This window comes from Thunnus albacares, chromosome 12 (genome assembly GCF_914725855.1).
Source record: "Thunnus albacares chromosome 12, fThuAlb1.1, whole genome shotgun sequence".
Lineage (NCBI taxonomy): Eukaryota > Metazoa > Chordata > Actinopteri > Scombriformes > Scombridae > Thunnus > Thunnus albacares.
In genome coordinates, this window is record NC_058117.1 from 18,113,862 (window position 1) to 18,130,475 (window position 16,614).

The 16,614-nt window shown below is 40.9% G+C and overlaps 1 protein-coding gene across 2 annotated transcripts in view; it reads left to right on the forward strand.

The window, feature by feature from the left end:
* The window catches only part of agap3 (ArfGAP with GTPase domain, ankyrin repeat and PH domain 3), a 121,539-nt gene that overhangs the window by 64,851 nt on the left and 40,074 nt on the right, over positions 1–16,614 (forward strand). For both annotated transcript variants that reach the window (XM_044367844.1, XM_044367843.1), the window contains exons 5-11: positions 405–546; positions 1,085–1,219; positions 3,952–4,079; positions 4,386–4,541; positions 9,662–9,745; positions 14,470–14,574; positions 16,326–16,497. In XM_044367844.1, the coding sequence (XP_044223779.1) occupies positions 405–546; positions 1,085–1,219; positions 3,952–4,079; positions 4,386–4,541; positions 9,662–9,745; positions 14,470–14,574; positions 16,326–16,497 (922 nt within the window). The remainder of the gene's footprint in view (positions 1–404; positions 547–1,084; positions 1,220–3,951; positions 4,080–4,385; positions 4,542–9,661; positions 9,746–14,469; positions 14,575–16,325; positions 16,498–16,614) is intronic.

Genomic DNA, 16,614 nt, shown 5'->3' on the forward strand with positions numbered 1-16,614 from the left:
TTGCAAGTGTTCAGAGCAGGCTGAAGCCTGAGCTTTTGACTTTCAGGAAGCATTTTACATTCATTCACTTCAAGTTTTGGAACACATCTGTCATTTAAATAAATGACAGAAAGTCACAAAAAGCACGATGTGTTCCCTTTAAGGCGAGCACAGTGAAATTTTCCCCTTTCACTGTATGAATTTGAAAACAGCCTTTGAGATTCAAACTCTTCACATACAGAATTCTCCACAGTGAATCTCAAACATACAAATGAAGTAGAGGTGGAGGGGGACTTGAAGTTCCAGCATTTAACTGGAGTGGAGGCAATGTTTCTGAAGCAAATAAAATCTGCTTTGTGAGTGTTGTTCTTGTGTGATGACAAGGCAGCTTATATTTCACCATGCCACCTCTGCTTTGTCCTCAGTTTGCTGCCTGGGTGGATGCGGTGGTTTTCGTCTTTAGCCTGGAGGATGAGATCAGCTTCCAGACAGTCTACAATTACTTTCTGCGCCTATCCAGCTACAGGAACACAGCTGAGGTCCCAATGGTCCTCGTTGGAACACAAGGTGTTTGCCCTACGTCTGATAGAAAGTTTTGTCAAGAAATTGCTTCGTCCAGAGTGGAACTACACACTCTTTACACAGGAAATAATGTCTGATTAAAGGATAACTCTGGTGATATTCAGTCATTGTCTTACTGTCAACAAATCCCATGGAAAGACCAACAGTGACCAACAAGTTCCTTCATTACAATGAACATGGGCACTGTAGTTGATTTTGACTTGATCCCACATTCTCCAACCTACTGCCATAAATACTCACTAGCACACTAAATCTGCAAAAAATCCCCAACAATTTTACAATTGTTTTAGTAATGTTTGCTAAAAACTGCAGTGCCCAGCTATTCTAGGAAATGATTTAGCCTTTTTTTCCTCCAATGAACCGTATATTCCTGACCCATTTTAAAGATTTATGTCTTCAGACACACTAACATGTTGGCTTTTTGTGAAATTTGTTGACGATAAGGAAAACATAGAATATCATCAGCCTTGTCCTTCAAGTTGAATGTTTGAGTAATTGAGTTTTTCTCACCCTATTCTCTTAGATGCCATCAGTGCTGCCAACCCCAGAGTGATTGATGACTCGCGGGCCAGAAAGTTGTCCAATGACCTAAAGCGCTGCACATACTATGAGACCTGCTCCACCTATGGCCTGAATGTGGAGAGAGTCTTCCAGGATGGTGAGACGGGTGTCAAAAAAATGAGTGGACATGAGTTAGACAGATGCAAATGACATGTTACCTCCTCTGGCATGTGATACACTTTTTCAGGGGCATTACAGTTTGAGAGGCAGAGCACAACATAGTTGTTGTGAACTGTATTCTTTCCTTCTGTAAGTCAGATCTTTTCAAATTATCCTACCATATCAAGGTCCTAACTGTTCATATTTAAAGATGAACAACTTCCCAGTGGCTGATAAGCTTGTTTTGGAAAGACGACTACCAAGATGTCTTGACAGTTTCCTGGATTAGACGTCAAAGTTGCAGCTTTTAATGAACAGTATTGTGTGAGAACAGTGTGAACACTTTTAGGATGCAGGGTCTTTTCATCTGCTTTCTATCTCGAGTGAAGTGGTTAAATCAGGTCTAACTTAGTTAAATGCAAAATTATGAGCCATTTCATGAGCCACTTATGCCCTTTGACTAAAATCATATATCATCATTTTTCTTCTCAACTTCCCTATGTCACTTTGTGAAACATGAATAGAATTTGTTTTAAAATTCAATAATTGTGATGGTAGGGAGTCCTTTCTCTTCAACCAATGCTAATTATACCATTCATGAGTTACTGTTAGAAACACACTACTGCCTGTGCATGCTTGGTGCACAGGAGGGGTGTACAAAGACATAAATATACTCCTTATGCTGTGTGCTCAGCAGCTAAAATTAACAGGCTCACTTTAATTGATAATTCAGCAGGCATTCTGCATTAAATTAAATGTTAATCATAGAATGTAAAATCAGGATTATTACATAAAAATTTGGAGCTCTAAGCTCGGAACCAGCTGAAATGTAGTTGTATATAAATGGTGAAATACCCTTGTAATATCTCCTAAAAGCGTGAAGTTTCTGGAAACTCTTGAGTTTTTCCCTGAGTCCATAATTGAAGTCATGAAACTGTCATTTGGAAACTCGGCTGCTTCAACTCGAGCATATTATCCCCTTAGGCTGCAGCTCCTTTTGAAAGCCTGTCAGCCTTTCACAAAACATCTGAATATGTAACACAACCTTCACTTCGCATTTCATTGACTGTTGATGCACAGGCACGTTGTCTTTCCTCCCTGCCTTAATTGCTTCCTGAAGCCCAATTTGAAATAATTAAAAGAGATGAAGGAGTGTTGGCTGTCTGGAGAACTCACTCTGTATCACTCTTGCCTTCTTCCCGCATTTGCCATGCTGCAGCAGGCAGTCAGGCCTTCTGGTCCCAGCTGTCAGCGCAACTTCATATCATCTCTCTTTCCCTCAGTGCTAATTCACGTCTCGCAGCCGTGAACATCCCCTCCCTCTCGCTCCACCCAGTCCCTCATTCAAGTGTGCCCTGAATTAAGTGACAAGATGTACCAAGTGCATGGCAAATCAGGTTGTTCAAACGGTGTCACTCCTCTCATTTGGCCAACATCACACTATAGAGCTCAGAGAATGACAGAAAAAAATAGCAAGTATCATTTTGTGTGATTACTTTCTTTGGCAATGGAAGTGGCTTGTTTTTTTCCCCCTGGAGATATTTATAAGCTACACAGTATGTTGCTTAATACCTGACTGTAAAACAAATGGCCTGAGGTGGTTTAGATAATGTGTTCATATTTTCTGTCTGGCTGGAATTAGCTTTGCTTTCTTTGTTGAGCTCTATTTGGTAAACATGGTTATGACAGTGTCTTTATTAAGAAACACAAATCTTTTTCTTTGTTTGTAGCACATTGTGAAAACAAATTTAGCATTTCCTAACACTGTGTACATCTTGTAAACTTCAGACTTACTAACAAAAAAAATGTAGAAAATAAAGTAGAGTAAAGCATTTTTTGACAGTGATATAATACCACTCAGAAGAAAATCCAAGTGCCATTAAAAGAAAATGATATCACCCTTGAAATCTTTGTCCACCAACAATAAGGTTAACCAGATAAAGTTTGACAAATTGGTCCATCAGCGCATTGTGATTTTTTTGTTGTACTGCCACATATATTTCCAAAGAAAACAAAACAAGTTATAAGTCACTCACAATAAGTCTCTTGGGCACAAATATACTATACTTCCATGGAGAACATCATCTCTAATTACTAACAGTGCAACATTTTTGTAGCTAATTTCCAATAAAGCCAATATACCCAATCTCAGTGACGATATAGACAGCCAGATGTGTATCATTTAAAATTGCAACTAACAATTTTTACCAATTAATCTGTTGATTATTTTCCCAATTAATCTATCAGTCATTTGGTCTATAATATATCCGCAAATACTGAAAAACGTCAATCACTGTTTTCTAAAGCCCAAGGTGACGTACTCACATGTCTTCTTTTGTCCCGACCAAAAGTTCAAAACCCAAAGATATTTAATTTACTGTCATATAAGGCTAAAGAAACCAGAAAAGAATTTTCTGTCCATCCACTGATCAGTTAATCGAATAATCGTCACAGCTCTACTGTTAAGGTTTGTAGCTGCTACGACTTCTCACTTTTGAGGTTTTACGAGCTGCTCGTGCTCACTCAACAAAATAGTGTTAGTGTTAGAATAAAGCAACATAAGCACTAAACTACAGAAGCACATGTGCAGTTCTGATTTCTATGTTCTCATTGCTCTATTCACCAGCCCCCACCACTACTGTTCTTTTACTGGAAGTTATTGATGTCAAGACAAATTTGAAAGGATTAGCGAACAGTCTGTTCATTTCTCTTTGCCACTCTGTCCTCCAGTTGCCCAGAAGGTTGTGGCCATGAGGAAAAAGCAGCAGCTCTCTATTGGTCCGTGCAAATCTCTCCCTAACTCTCCCAGCCACTCATCAGTCCCCGCTGCATCCATCCCCTCTGTTCACATTAACCAGGTAAGATCAAAACCTTCAGTCTGTCAGCGCAATGTTTTACTTACTGATCAAGTAAATCTAATTAAGAGAAATATGTATAGAAGCTTCCACAAGCTCAACACACAGTTTATTATCAGTGCAGGAAAATAAATGCAATGTCCCTTATTATAAAGATTTTGTCCACATCAAATCTATCTTAAATTGATGTGCTTGCTTATTGTTTTTATTTCTTTCTCCTTTCTGACTACTTTCTATCTCTCTTTCTCTTTCTTCCTCCCTCCCTTTTTCTGATTCTGTCGGTTCCTCTTAATCTCTCTCGCTCCCCAGGCGGCCAATGGTGGGGGTGCATTCAGCGACTACTCCTCCTCTGTTCCCTCCACCCCCAGCATAAGTCAGCGGGAGATGCGCATTGAGACCATTGCTGCCTCCAACACACCCACGCCCATCCGCAAGCAGTCAAAGCGCCGCTCCAACATTTTCACAGTAAGTATGCGACAGCTGATGCAAAGCAACACCCACTCACACTACTAGAAGGCATGTTGCCAAGCTCACTTTATCCACCAGAGGGAGACAGGTAGCTCGAAATGCATCAAAGCCACCTCTCCTGCCTCCGATGCAGGCAAAGAAAGCGTCTTGCTCACACAGCACAATGGGCAAAAGGTGAAAAAGACTAAAACAGAAATTATATTAGATCCCCAAAAATGCTCCCAAAAACCTTTTATGAAAGCAAATATCAAAGATAAGCACTGTGGGAAAAAAACGTAAACTCTTTTCATGTCCTTTTTTTTCTCCTAATTGGATGTAGTAAGTGAACATGGATTACGTTTCTCATCTCACCCATAACAAACTACGCCCTCTGCGCTGTCTAAATCTTTGACCTCCCTCCCCCTACCCCTCTTATTTTTACTAGATCCTTTCTTTGCAGTGACTTCCCTTATGGGAAGAGACGGCAGCAACACCAATGCCACTTCTCCTGCCTGACCAAGCTAAACTAAGAGTCCGAGTCAGCCTATGGCCTGTTTACACGCTGCTAATAATGCATGCCCCAACACCACAACCTTAGATAGCCTTGCTCCAACTGCCCCCTCAGCTACTAAACATCTAGCTAGATAACTCCGCTATCCTCACCCCACTTACTTCTGTTCTGGCCCCAAATTTGATCTCGACCACCCAAGATCCCAACCCCTGCCTGCCTGCTCTTTACCCCATGTCCTGTCGTATTTGCCCTTTGCTCTAACCAATAGCATATGTGTGCACTAACCACTCTAATTTCCTTAGCTGTCCTAAGCTTGTCTTTTTACTTGTAGCCTCTGCCCTCTTCTTCTACCCAGCCTGCACCTCCTTTTCCTCCTCTCTCTTCCCTCCTACACCAGCCCTCTTTGCTGCTAAGCCTCTCCTAATCTTGCGTAGCCAGACCTCTGTCTCCTCAGGCTCAGGGAGGTCTGTCGAAATTCTACCAAAAACTGCGTTTTTGTTCTTTTCTCGACTGAAATAATTCCACAGAGAGCTTGTTGGTGCTCAAAAAGAAAAACCAGCGGTGCGTTTTCACAGTCACAACTAACAGAATGGCTGAATCAGGATTTCCAAAGTTGCATCTGAATTTTTTTTCCAAGTTTTCATGTTTTTCATTCTCCAGAACTTTGTGAGCTTTATAAGACAGAGATCAGACTACATGAGATTACTCCTTTCCTAACTCTACCCCTTCCTCACATAAAATATTCCTTCTCTTTCACCTATCTTCACCTCTTTCCTCTTTTGCCCTCCTCCTATGATGCCCCCTAACCCCTGTCTCCTACCTCCTGCCTTCCCTCTCTCTCTCCTTCTAACTAACTCCTTCTCTAACCTTCCCTATCCACCCCCCCTTCCTCTCTTTCTCCTACCGCCTTCACCCTGTTACCCCAGCTGCTGTGGGAGCCGCAGGTTTGTGGCATCCGAGCAGTACAGGCTGTGTGCTAGCTCCCCTTGTTGTCTCCCTTCCCCCCCTGCTAGGTAGTGACTAACCATGTCCACCAGAGAAATGAGCCTCTCCCCGTCCGCGTCATGGAGATGCCGAAGCACGCCACCTACCCAGTGTGGGTGCCGGAGTGGCAAGCCGAGCGGGAGTTTCAGCTCATGACCTTCTGAGGAGCAGCGAGCGGAGGGTGGGAGGAGGGAGGGTGAGGGAGTAAAGGAGGAGGAGGAGGAGGAAGCAGAGGAGGAGACGGAGGAGGAGGGGACGGAAAGTTAACGGGGCGATGTCGACATTTCTTCAGTGACACTTGAAGAGTGCGATGGGCTAAGGAGAGGAAGACTTACAGTGCCATTTTACAAAACAAGAGAAAGAGAAAATATTTCATCAACCCAACAATATCAAGGATTTCCCTTTCCTAGCTTTGTCTGTTTTAAAAATAAATTGGCTTCTGTGTTTAAAAAGTACGAGTTCTCTAGAAGTCCTGCTAGTAACTGACAGATAGCAGGCTGCCATTCATGTTTTCTAGCCACACTCTTGTAAGTAGTTCACTCTATGTTGATTTCGGGAGAAGTACTCAATGGAAGAAAATATGCCTTAACGTCATCAGAAGACGAGCTTTGACAGACTTCAAAAGATAAAACTCACTTTAGTCATTGCATACCAGGTATTTTGTACTGATAGTACAGATGGAGAAATTGCTGCAAGAAATGTATCCCGTCCAGTTGTTATCAGATATAAAAATATATATTTGTCACATTCATGGCGCTGGCATTGGGACTCTTGAAAGAAACATCCTTTGCAATGTGCAGTTTAACAGTGTTGGAGAATCCAATGACCTTTTGGCCTAAATTTAATGTGACTACAATCCAAGAAAATGTAATTTATCTAAAAAGCCCCTTGAATTAGTGAATGAACAGGTGAATCCATCTTGATAATGCAGTAGGTTATCTTCTTTTAAGTAAGTGATTAAAACTCAAAGCTTTACTACAGAAGATCTTATCATTTTGTCTTTTCACCGCACTCACAAATCAATTTCACCAACCACAACCATTTCAAGCCAGTTTCTACCATAACTGTCCTCGGCCACTAGGTGTCAGCACAGTACGCATTATTCTTTCCTAGTGCTTCCATAGTCAATAACTCTAAACAATCTGTTTTGTAATCTGTCTGTGGTTCCCTGACGTCTTCAGGCTGTCTGTCCCTTTTTGTGTTGAAAAGCACACTGTTTAGGAATTTAGATGAATATTACAGCATTTTTTATACTTAAAAATTCATCCCACTCATTCGTCCGTATTCATTAAATCCATTTATTAATGTCTGCCATTTGGTGTTTCGCATTTCATATTTTTTAGTCCCTTGACTTGTTACTGGATCTCCACGTATGAAACAAAACAAAACAAAGAAAAAAAATAACCATTTGACACTGTTTTTCAATATTTGCAGATTTGTGCTTCTGTTTCCAACCTTTCTTCAACAAAAAGGGCTTTCCAACTCCTTCCGAATTAGAAGAGCATGATGGTTTTTAAAAAAAAGAGTCCCCCTGCTTTGCCAGTCCTGATAGAGAGGAGATTATTGATTGAGGACTTACAGCTTGTCGCTGCTTTACCCTCGATGCTTAATCGCATTTAGGGTAATGCATAGAACTTGCACTATACGGAAACCGTAGGACTTTGCGTCCAACGCAAAAAAAAAAACAAAAAAACTCGAGTCCATTTGAGTGTTTGTGTGCACTCAAAGTAGACCGTCAGATATCATGAAATGAGACAGACTGTAGGGACTCTTCTGGAAATGCCCCGTCCACCCCTGCCCACCAACCCCCCTACCCCCCCGCCCTCATTCAGACATCCCAATACAAAAACACGCTGTACAGTCAAGTCACTCTTGGAACTGTTATCCAGCCACCCAAAGGACACAACCTTTCCTTACATGACATCACACTGCCTTTTGCCATAAATGAGGACTCAAGGACTAGAGGTGCCAAGTTGTTTTTTGTTCTTCCTTTTAGATTTTCCTCCATTCATTTGGTCCGTTTTTGATTTTGATTCCTTCTTATTTTCCAGGGAGTATTGAAGTATTGAATGGAACTGAAAATGTGGTATATATGTGCTATCGTAGAGGTATTTTAGATTAGAGTAACTTTGGGTAGTTTTATGAAGGCCTTCATAAAAATCAGGGTAGTGTGTCAGGGTGTTACAGAGCGATATTATACTGAAAGTTGCCAACAAATGAAACTGGGTTGCACCGACTTGTATGAATGTAGTTAAACTTAACATTTGTTTTCCTTTTATTTATTTTAAGTTATTTATTTTTTGCACATTCAATTGTTTTGTTTTTTTCATTCATTTATTTATTTTCATTTTTTTCTCAGTTTAGGTTTGGTACAGAGATTATGAACTCTTGCATAATCGCTTTTCTATCATGAACGGATTGACGAAAATATAGACTGCTGTATATCTTGTATTGTATTTTATTTACAATGGTACTCTATAAAAAGTACATATATATATAAGGAATATATGAAATAATGCCTTTATTGTCCATCCTATATTTTGTGGGAACTGCGATGTTTGGCTCAATCTGTTGAATATTTTGAAGTGAATTTGTGACTTGCTTTGTATGGTGTCTGTATAGAAGCTAAACAAGTCATCATTAAAAAAAAATAAAATGTTGGAAAAAATATAAAGCAGAGTTGGTTTAATTGAACTCAGACTCTACCTCTCTCCATTGGTGACTGGACATTTCTCATGTTCTGAGTGAGACCATACACACTCATGTCTGTCCCTACCTGTGCCTCATCTCTTTATTTGTGTTTGGGTGGGAAGGTTATTTTCAAATGACTTATTTCCATATAAGGTTATAATAACTGTTTAACCATTTTTACCTTCCACAGGCACAACCAGAAACTTAAAATGTTGAAATGCATTTTAACCTTTTCTTTGGCATTTGAATTGTTTGACATGTGTGCAGGATGATTTCATGTCCCCCCTAGGTTTTGTAGGTCAAAGGTCGGAGGAAGCTACATGTACTGAAGTCTGCTGTAAAATAACCATTTTCCCTTCTCTCCTTTAACCTGTTTTAAACTTAAACTTATTTAACGTGCTACAAAAGCCTGTATCAGTGCAACAGTGCTAAAGGCACAGCTGATCCTACACTGGGTATAGCAGCAGTTGGTCTGCAGGTCCACTAAGGGCCCACTCTGGGTCTCACACAGAGGGAAGGATCCCCCAAAGGGTTTCAGGGCTGAGTCATGACTCAATGTGTGATCGTCCTTGGTCTCCTCTGTGTTGAGATGTGTCTATTGTGGTCTTGGTTTGGTCTCTTTTTTTAATTTTCTTTTGAACTTGCACGTCGGTGTTACTGCTGTTTGTTCCGCTGGTCTGCTTGTCTGTTAATTTCGAGCTTCTTTTGAGACTTTTTTTTTGCAACGTCGAGTTTCTCCACAAATACTGCAAATGCTCAAACACAAACCCTCACCTCCCTCCCCCTCATCTCTGACCCCCAGTCTCTCTCTCTCTCTCTCTCTCCCTCACACACACACACAGACACCCCAACATACCCACACCCAGACTCACCTCGCACCCTGCAACTTCCACTCTGCTTCTTCATCAGTGTGTCGCTGCAGTTGCTGACTGACTTTCTTGTTTTCTTGCAGTCACGGAAAGCCAGTGAACAAGCAAAGAGCGTTGACAGTAAAACAGACAGCATAGGCAGTGGAAGGGCCATACCTATCAAACAGGTAAGCAGTTTTCCTAATCTTTTTCTCTATACTTCCCATAGTTCCCTGGGTAAGTATGATCCTCTTTTTGTGTCACTACTTGTTCCTTTTCTGTTTGATGTTGATATGCCGTCTGTTATAGATTTAATCACAGTGCTTCATCCATAGAGTTTGGGGAGAATTGTTGGGAAAAGTCGTGTGTTACTGTAACCACTAGATGGCGACATAATACAACCTAACAAATAACTTCAACATCAGTGCAAGTGCAGATAACCACAAGAGAGATTGGCTGGGGGTTTTAACATAGCATTAAAAAGATATTTGCAAAAAATGTCCCTGTTTTTGTAAGTAAGATATATTTCAAATAAAAAGAATATACAGGTTTCGATATACTAAAGGCACAATCAGCCATTTTTTGACCTTATAAATTACATATACATTTATATATGTATGTGTGTATATATGTTTGTTTACACTGGTAATGTTTGTGAACGCAATTAAAACAGTCTTGTATTTTTGAAAATTTAGGGCTGTTTTGAGTGTATTCTACATTTTTTTGTTTAACAAACCTACTACAACATAAGAAAATAGTAATAAGTTAAATTTATTCTTGTCTAGTGGTTACTATATTTAAAATCTTGTCAGTCAATTTTTTAGAGATGATTCCAGTCTGGTAATTTCAAATTTAATATAGAATTTGTTCATATTTGGATATTCTTTTGCAGCCTTTTAATATAAGTCCAATTATTGCTAATAATTGTGCGTGGGTGTTATTTTTTTCATGAAGGTTTACTCATGCATATCCATATAATCAACTTTGACAGCCATGATTTGCTGAAACATTCATTAGATATCCCACTAAATATAATTTTCTTTACCCTGACATAATCTATCACATGGTGCTACATAAAATACTACAAACTTAGTGACATCACAGTGATTTCTATATTAAAATAGTTATAAATAATTTTTATTAGGATTTTCTTTATTATTTTCTTTATATTTTATTTCTTGTGTATTCGTGTGTTAGGTAGAAATAGGTAGTAGTGAGCACTGAATTACACATCTGAGTAAGGATCATTTCCAAAGGTCCGACTGTAACCGTAGGAGAAGTAATTGACACATTGATTACTAATCACTCATGATTATATGAGGGCTTTTGAAAATGGGTCAGCATCCTTATATTATCCTCTTTACCTGCAAATGATGGAAGATTATGTCCTTCTTTTTTTTTTTTTTTTGAAATGTTGAGCCAGACCTTCTCATTCCCTTTCGAAGAAAATTGCAGAGGCTTTGGTCCAGCTGAAATAATGGCAGGGTGTCGCTTCCAAGCCCCCTCGCTCAATCAGAAAATAAGGCTTTGGGGAAACTACACTTTATCAGATGCAATATCTATCTGTCCATCTATGTGTCAGTGATAGTAGATGTTCGTGTAATAGAGACAAGTATTTCATGATAATACTGATTAACACAACAGAAGTTTAAATTGCGGCTTCATACATCCATAGCAACGTGACAAATTGTTAAAAAATGCCCTCAAAAAACAACATAGAGATTCAAAACTTCATGGTGGCCGTTCCACACACACACGGTGTCTCCATTTGATCTGCAGATTAGTGTAATTCCCTGAAGAAGCCGCTCATTCCAGGTGAGCAGGAGTTTCACAGATCAGAAAGAATCCCCCTCTGAGCAATTTTTACTGTAAACTCTCCCATTCTTACCCAGTGCATTATATAGAGCTCCACTTTAAAGTGCAGGGCCTCTCCCTGAGTATCATGGCAACTTTTGACAAGATAAGCCATCTCCCCTTTTATCTACAAAGGATTTTTTTTTGGGAGGGGGGAGTTTTAGCTACAGATGGGGAGGGACGTGGGGGAGGAGGGCAGTGGTGTGACTAGCTAGGCCCGTCAACTGCACAATCAAGGAGATCAAAGTGTCAATGTGAGCTTAATTACCACTCCCCTCACCCCATCGGGCCAAATTACACACCGCATGCCCCCCCACCGCCTCTGCTCCCACCCCCCTCCCATCTATAAAAATAGTGAGTAAGGCTAACAATGCAGTCATTGCTGAGGAGCTGTTGGCAGCTCCTCAGCAGTGCAGTGAGTGTATTCTTACCCCGCCACCCCACCCAACACACACACACACACACACACACACACACACACACACTTTATATCCCCTTCTCCCTGGCCTGTCACAAAGGGCCGGCCTATCAGTCAGCCACAGTGGCAGGATGCAGCTTTTCTCCTGGTAGTCTGACAAAAGAAGGCAGCGACACTATCTCCTCTGTGTAGATATGACAATTGTGTGGACACAGAGAGTGCGTCTGACAATCGGCCTGTTTCCTTATGTCGCACAGGCTGAACACACTCATTTCTCTGCGTGTGTGTGTGTGTGTGTGTGTCAGTGTTGTAGGGAAGCACAGGACTCCACACATGTTGCCTTTTGATGTGTCCACTGTCAAACTATAATTTAAGGAGCACACTGCTTGATTCAACGTGGCACGCAACAGAACAATTATGATAAACTGTCCCAAATCATTTGTCAAGGTTCCAATTACTGAAAGTGACAACGGTTTATGAAAGATATATTACAGCCATGATGGGCTGATTCAAGTAAAACAAAAAATTAGCCCGCACGTGTAAAGATTTTCACATTATTGTCTTTAGTACCTTTATTGATCTGCTTCATAGCACTGATTGCACGTATAGATTTATGTATGCTCCAGTAAGACTACGAGATGAGCAACATATTTGCTTGTAAAACATACATTATAAAGTCGCCAGAGGCCCTGTGACTGGATCATTTACTTTGTATGATTAGAGAGCCATTTGAAAGTGTTTTGCAGTTCTTCTATTGACTAAATTGAGAAGAGTGTGGGCAGTCAGCAACTATTGATTGAAGGACACAATTTTTCTTCCTGAAAAATCATCAAAAGTATCAATAAAAACAAGACTTACTGGAACATGAATAATTGACATTTAACTTTATTGCTTGTCTTTTTATTTAGTAATTATGTTGCAATTCCTTGTGAGCTGTACTTGTTCAGCATCTTAAAGATAAATAAATCAAAACATTGTTACACCGCAGGTCAAAAAATAGTTAATTTTTTTCATTTTAGAATAAGATGATATTCAGAAAACATTATTTTGTAGTCTTTAATGTCCCCCTACACCCAAAAATGTTGCTTAATGTTCCTTGGAAGTTTGAGCTTCACTGTGCAGAATGATGTTTGTGCAGTTTGACACCTCATCTGATGAAGGAGAAAATGTCTCTCTGGGTTCACCCTAAATCTGAGTTTAACATGTGCACATATGAGCAACTAGTTTGGAAGCTAATTATTGTGTCATATGAAACTTAATCAAGTTTGATGTAAAAACTTGTAACCTCCAGTGCAAACACTGGGACTTTGCAGTAGGAGGCATCTTGTGTACTTAAGTTAAACTTTTGAAATGAAAAATGTGGAAATTCATAGATCCTGGATTTTTCAATGAGGGTGAAGCATTAGATGTTTTTTAGAAGAAGAAGAAGAATTTCCTCTTTATTTATATAGCACTTTTCAAAACCAGGATTAAAAAGTGCTTCCCAAAGTGCAAACTAACTAGATTATTGAACTTTTTTATTCAACTTTTTTGTGGAAAAATCATATCACACAAATTATTATTCAAAGCAAAGTATTTTTATACATCTGGAATGGATCTTTGAATATCACCGATGGTTTATTATTATAATTATGAAGTCCTGCTCCAGAAGCTATAAACAGGAGAGTATAGTGATAAGATATGAAGAAGCCCAAACTCTTGCGTCCCAGCATGCAGCCAAGAGTCACTACTTGTCCCCCCACCTCCCGCCTCTCAGAGGAATCAGGGTTCGGATTAGGATGATTGTCGGCAAACAGCCTGGTGCCCAGGTCACCGAGGGTCAACTCTTCCTGATGTGTTAATCAGGATTAAAGCCCGCAGGATGGGCCTGGCTAGCAAAACACTAACCCTTCACTCCCCCCCCACCACCACCCCTTTTCAGCTCATACACACACAGGCCCTGGCTGTAAAAGCACAAACATTGCCCCCGTCTTAATCCCCTAATTAAGCGGGCCCCTCCTCACTATTTAACCCCAGAGAGCCTCCTGGCCCTTGCACTCAGCAGCGTTTGGTCACCTCCAGCAGAGGAACTGCATTGTTTACCAGTGGATTTACTCACCAGATAAGGAAACCCTCTGAGGCCCTAAAAGGCCCCAGAAGATAAAGTAGAATAGAATAAGAGCTGAGTGGGCTTTGAAGAGGGGAGATCACACTCCCTAATCCCAGGATTGAGAGGTCTTCCAGAGTTCAGCATGTTATGTGTATGAATGCAGGGAGGTCTGGCAAATTGGATTGTCTCTCTTTCTGAATGGCCTCTCTGTACCAGAGGAACGTGGAGGTTCAAATTGTCACCGTAGAAAAACGAACATGTGATTAAACCTGTCAGCCAATAAATTATAATAATAAAGAAGAAAAGTTTTAGGGGATTTGATTAGAAGCTACTATTGTGTTTTCATATTTCTTTAATATAATCACTTTCATACTGTTTCATAATTGTTACTTAAAATGATGTTTGTTTGCTTTGTTTGCAACCGCCATAATGAATCTGTAATAACAATAATAATGCTGTTTTATGGTATTTAACATCCATAATGGCTCATATCATCCACCATGCTGCTTTGAGAAGAGCATATGCTCACCGTGATGCCTTGTCTCTTACAGGGAATCCTTCTGAAGCGAAGTGGCAAATCCCTCAACAAGGAGTGGAAAAAGAAATATGTCACACTGTGTGATAATGGCGTCCTCACTTACCACCCCAGTTTACATGTGAGTCTCATCTCCACCCCCCTCTTCCTATTTCTTTTCCAATCGGCTTTATGTGTTTGTTACACTACTGTTTGTACTCGAGGGTGCTGCCGAAGGTTTTTAATGTAGGACTTTTTCAACCGCTGAGCACGACTCTCTTGATGCAATTACATTTACCAGCACTGCTGCATCAAACTGAAAACGACCACATACTGTAGGTTCATGATTTCCCTGAGCCTGATCGCTGTATATAATGGCTATTTAAACCAATCCTGTGACTTAAGCTTTAGTATTAAGAAAGAGGGTGTCCTAGTGGTCATCTCTGCCCCCCCTGTAGCGCCCATCCTCAGTGCCAGTTAATGGAGACATGGCTGTGCTGCTGCCTGCCCGCCGTGCCCAGACTCCACGCTGGCTTGTATTTATAATGGTTCTCACCGCATGGCAGCAGAGCCTGACCAGCCTCCCACATCCATCTTTGTCAGAATCCCGCTGGGCCGCTAATACCTCTTAAACACTCGGCTGGCTGGCAGCAGACAGCTCAGGAGCCCGATGCCACGCTCAGAAATGCCCGTCGTTCTCCCAAATCCCTCAGACTCCTTCCATCACTCTCACTCATTCCTCCAGTCCCGTGTTTGGGATGTTGACTTAATTTGGCGAGATAAAATGAAAGATATTAGCGACTCCTTGTATCTAACGAGACAGCTAAAACTTTTAACACAAGCCCAACAGTTAGAGACGTGAACCTTGTGTGTGGCCTTGCTGCACTGACAGTGTGTTAGCGGTTTAATTTACAAGCAGTTATTAGTAGAGCAGTGCTGTGCTACAGTGATGTATGTAATTGACTGAACAGGCTATCTCTTGATCATTACAGCTATTACAGGTCATCAGGGCAATCTATGAATCTATGAATCTGTTGACTTACGGAGGGAGGTGAAATAAGGGAGACAGTTACATTAGCACAGTAACAGCTCGAGCTCATTTTGAGCAGTGGAGCAGAGACAGAGTGAGAAAGGCAAGGGGAAGAGAGAGATTGAGAAAAGGAGAGAGGGAAGAAGAAAGAGGGAGGGAGGCAGACTGAGAGTGGAAGAGGGGAACCTTTAATTTCGCAGTCAGCCAAGCCATCCACACAATCACCTTCTGTTAATTCTATCTGCTACATCAATTAAATTGTTTGTAGAAACTAATTGAATGTGGCTTAATCACACATCTTAATAGCTTTGCACGCTTCGATCTGGCTGTTAATTCCTGCAATAAAATGAAATGAGAGCGCTCACTGGGTAATTAGCGAGGAGGCTTGGGAAAGAAATGAGTGCTTTATGACACGGTAATAAAGCAGAGGAGCCGGTGGGGGGACGGCAAAGGCCGAGCTCGCCTCTATCTGGGTCTTTTTCTGCTGAGCCCAATGATTTTCACCTTGGCTTCCCACATTTGGGCGGTAGTCGCTTTAAACCGAATCAAATGACCAAATTGAAAGAGAATGAGACTGTTTACATTCATTAAGCCTAACATCTCCCTATTTGGAGAGACAGCGTGGGCACAGGTGATGTATAATGGCCTTACAATCATTTTTCCACTATCACACACCCTTAGTGTAAGGTCTAAGATGGGTTGTGACTAATGGGGATGGAAATTGACTTTCATTTCTTTTTCTTCCATAATTCCTTGACTCTTGTTGGTCCGCTGTGTCTACTGTCAATTCCCTGAATTTGGAGTGTTACTTGTGTAGAGTGCAGACCGCTCATTATGTTCTTATGTTTTTCTACTTACTACAGGACTACATGCAGAATGTGCATGGGAAAGAGATCGACTTGCTGAGGACAACAGTCAAGGTTCCTGGGAAGCGACCACCCAGAGCAGTGGCCACCGTCGCCCCCACTGCTAGTCCCAAAACCAACGGGCTGACCAAGGATCGCAGCACCTTGCAGCTGGGCATAGGAAACACAGGTACAATTATGTACCTGCCTCATTACAAGGCTAAAGGCCAGATTAATGGATGAATTATGGTTCCTTTGCAATTCTAATATTCAAGATACAGTAAATTAAGCTGAAATAATTTCGATA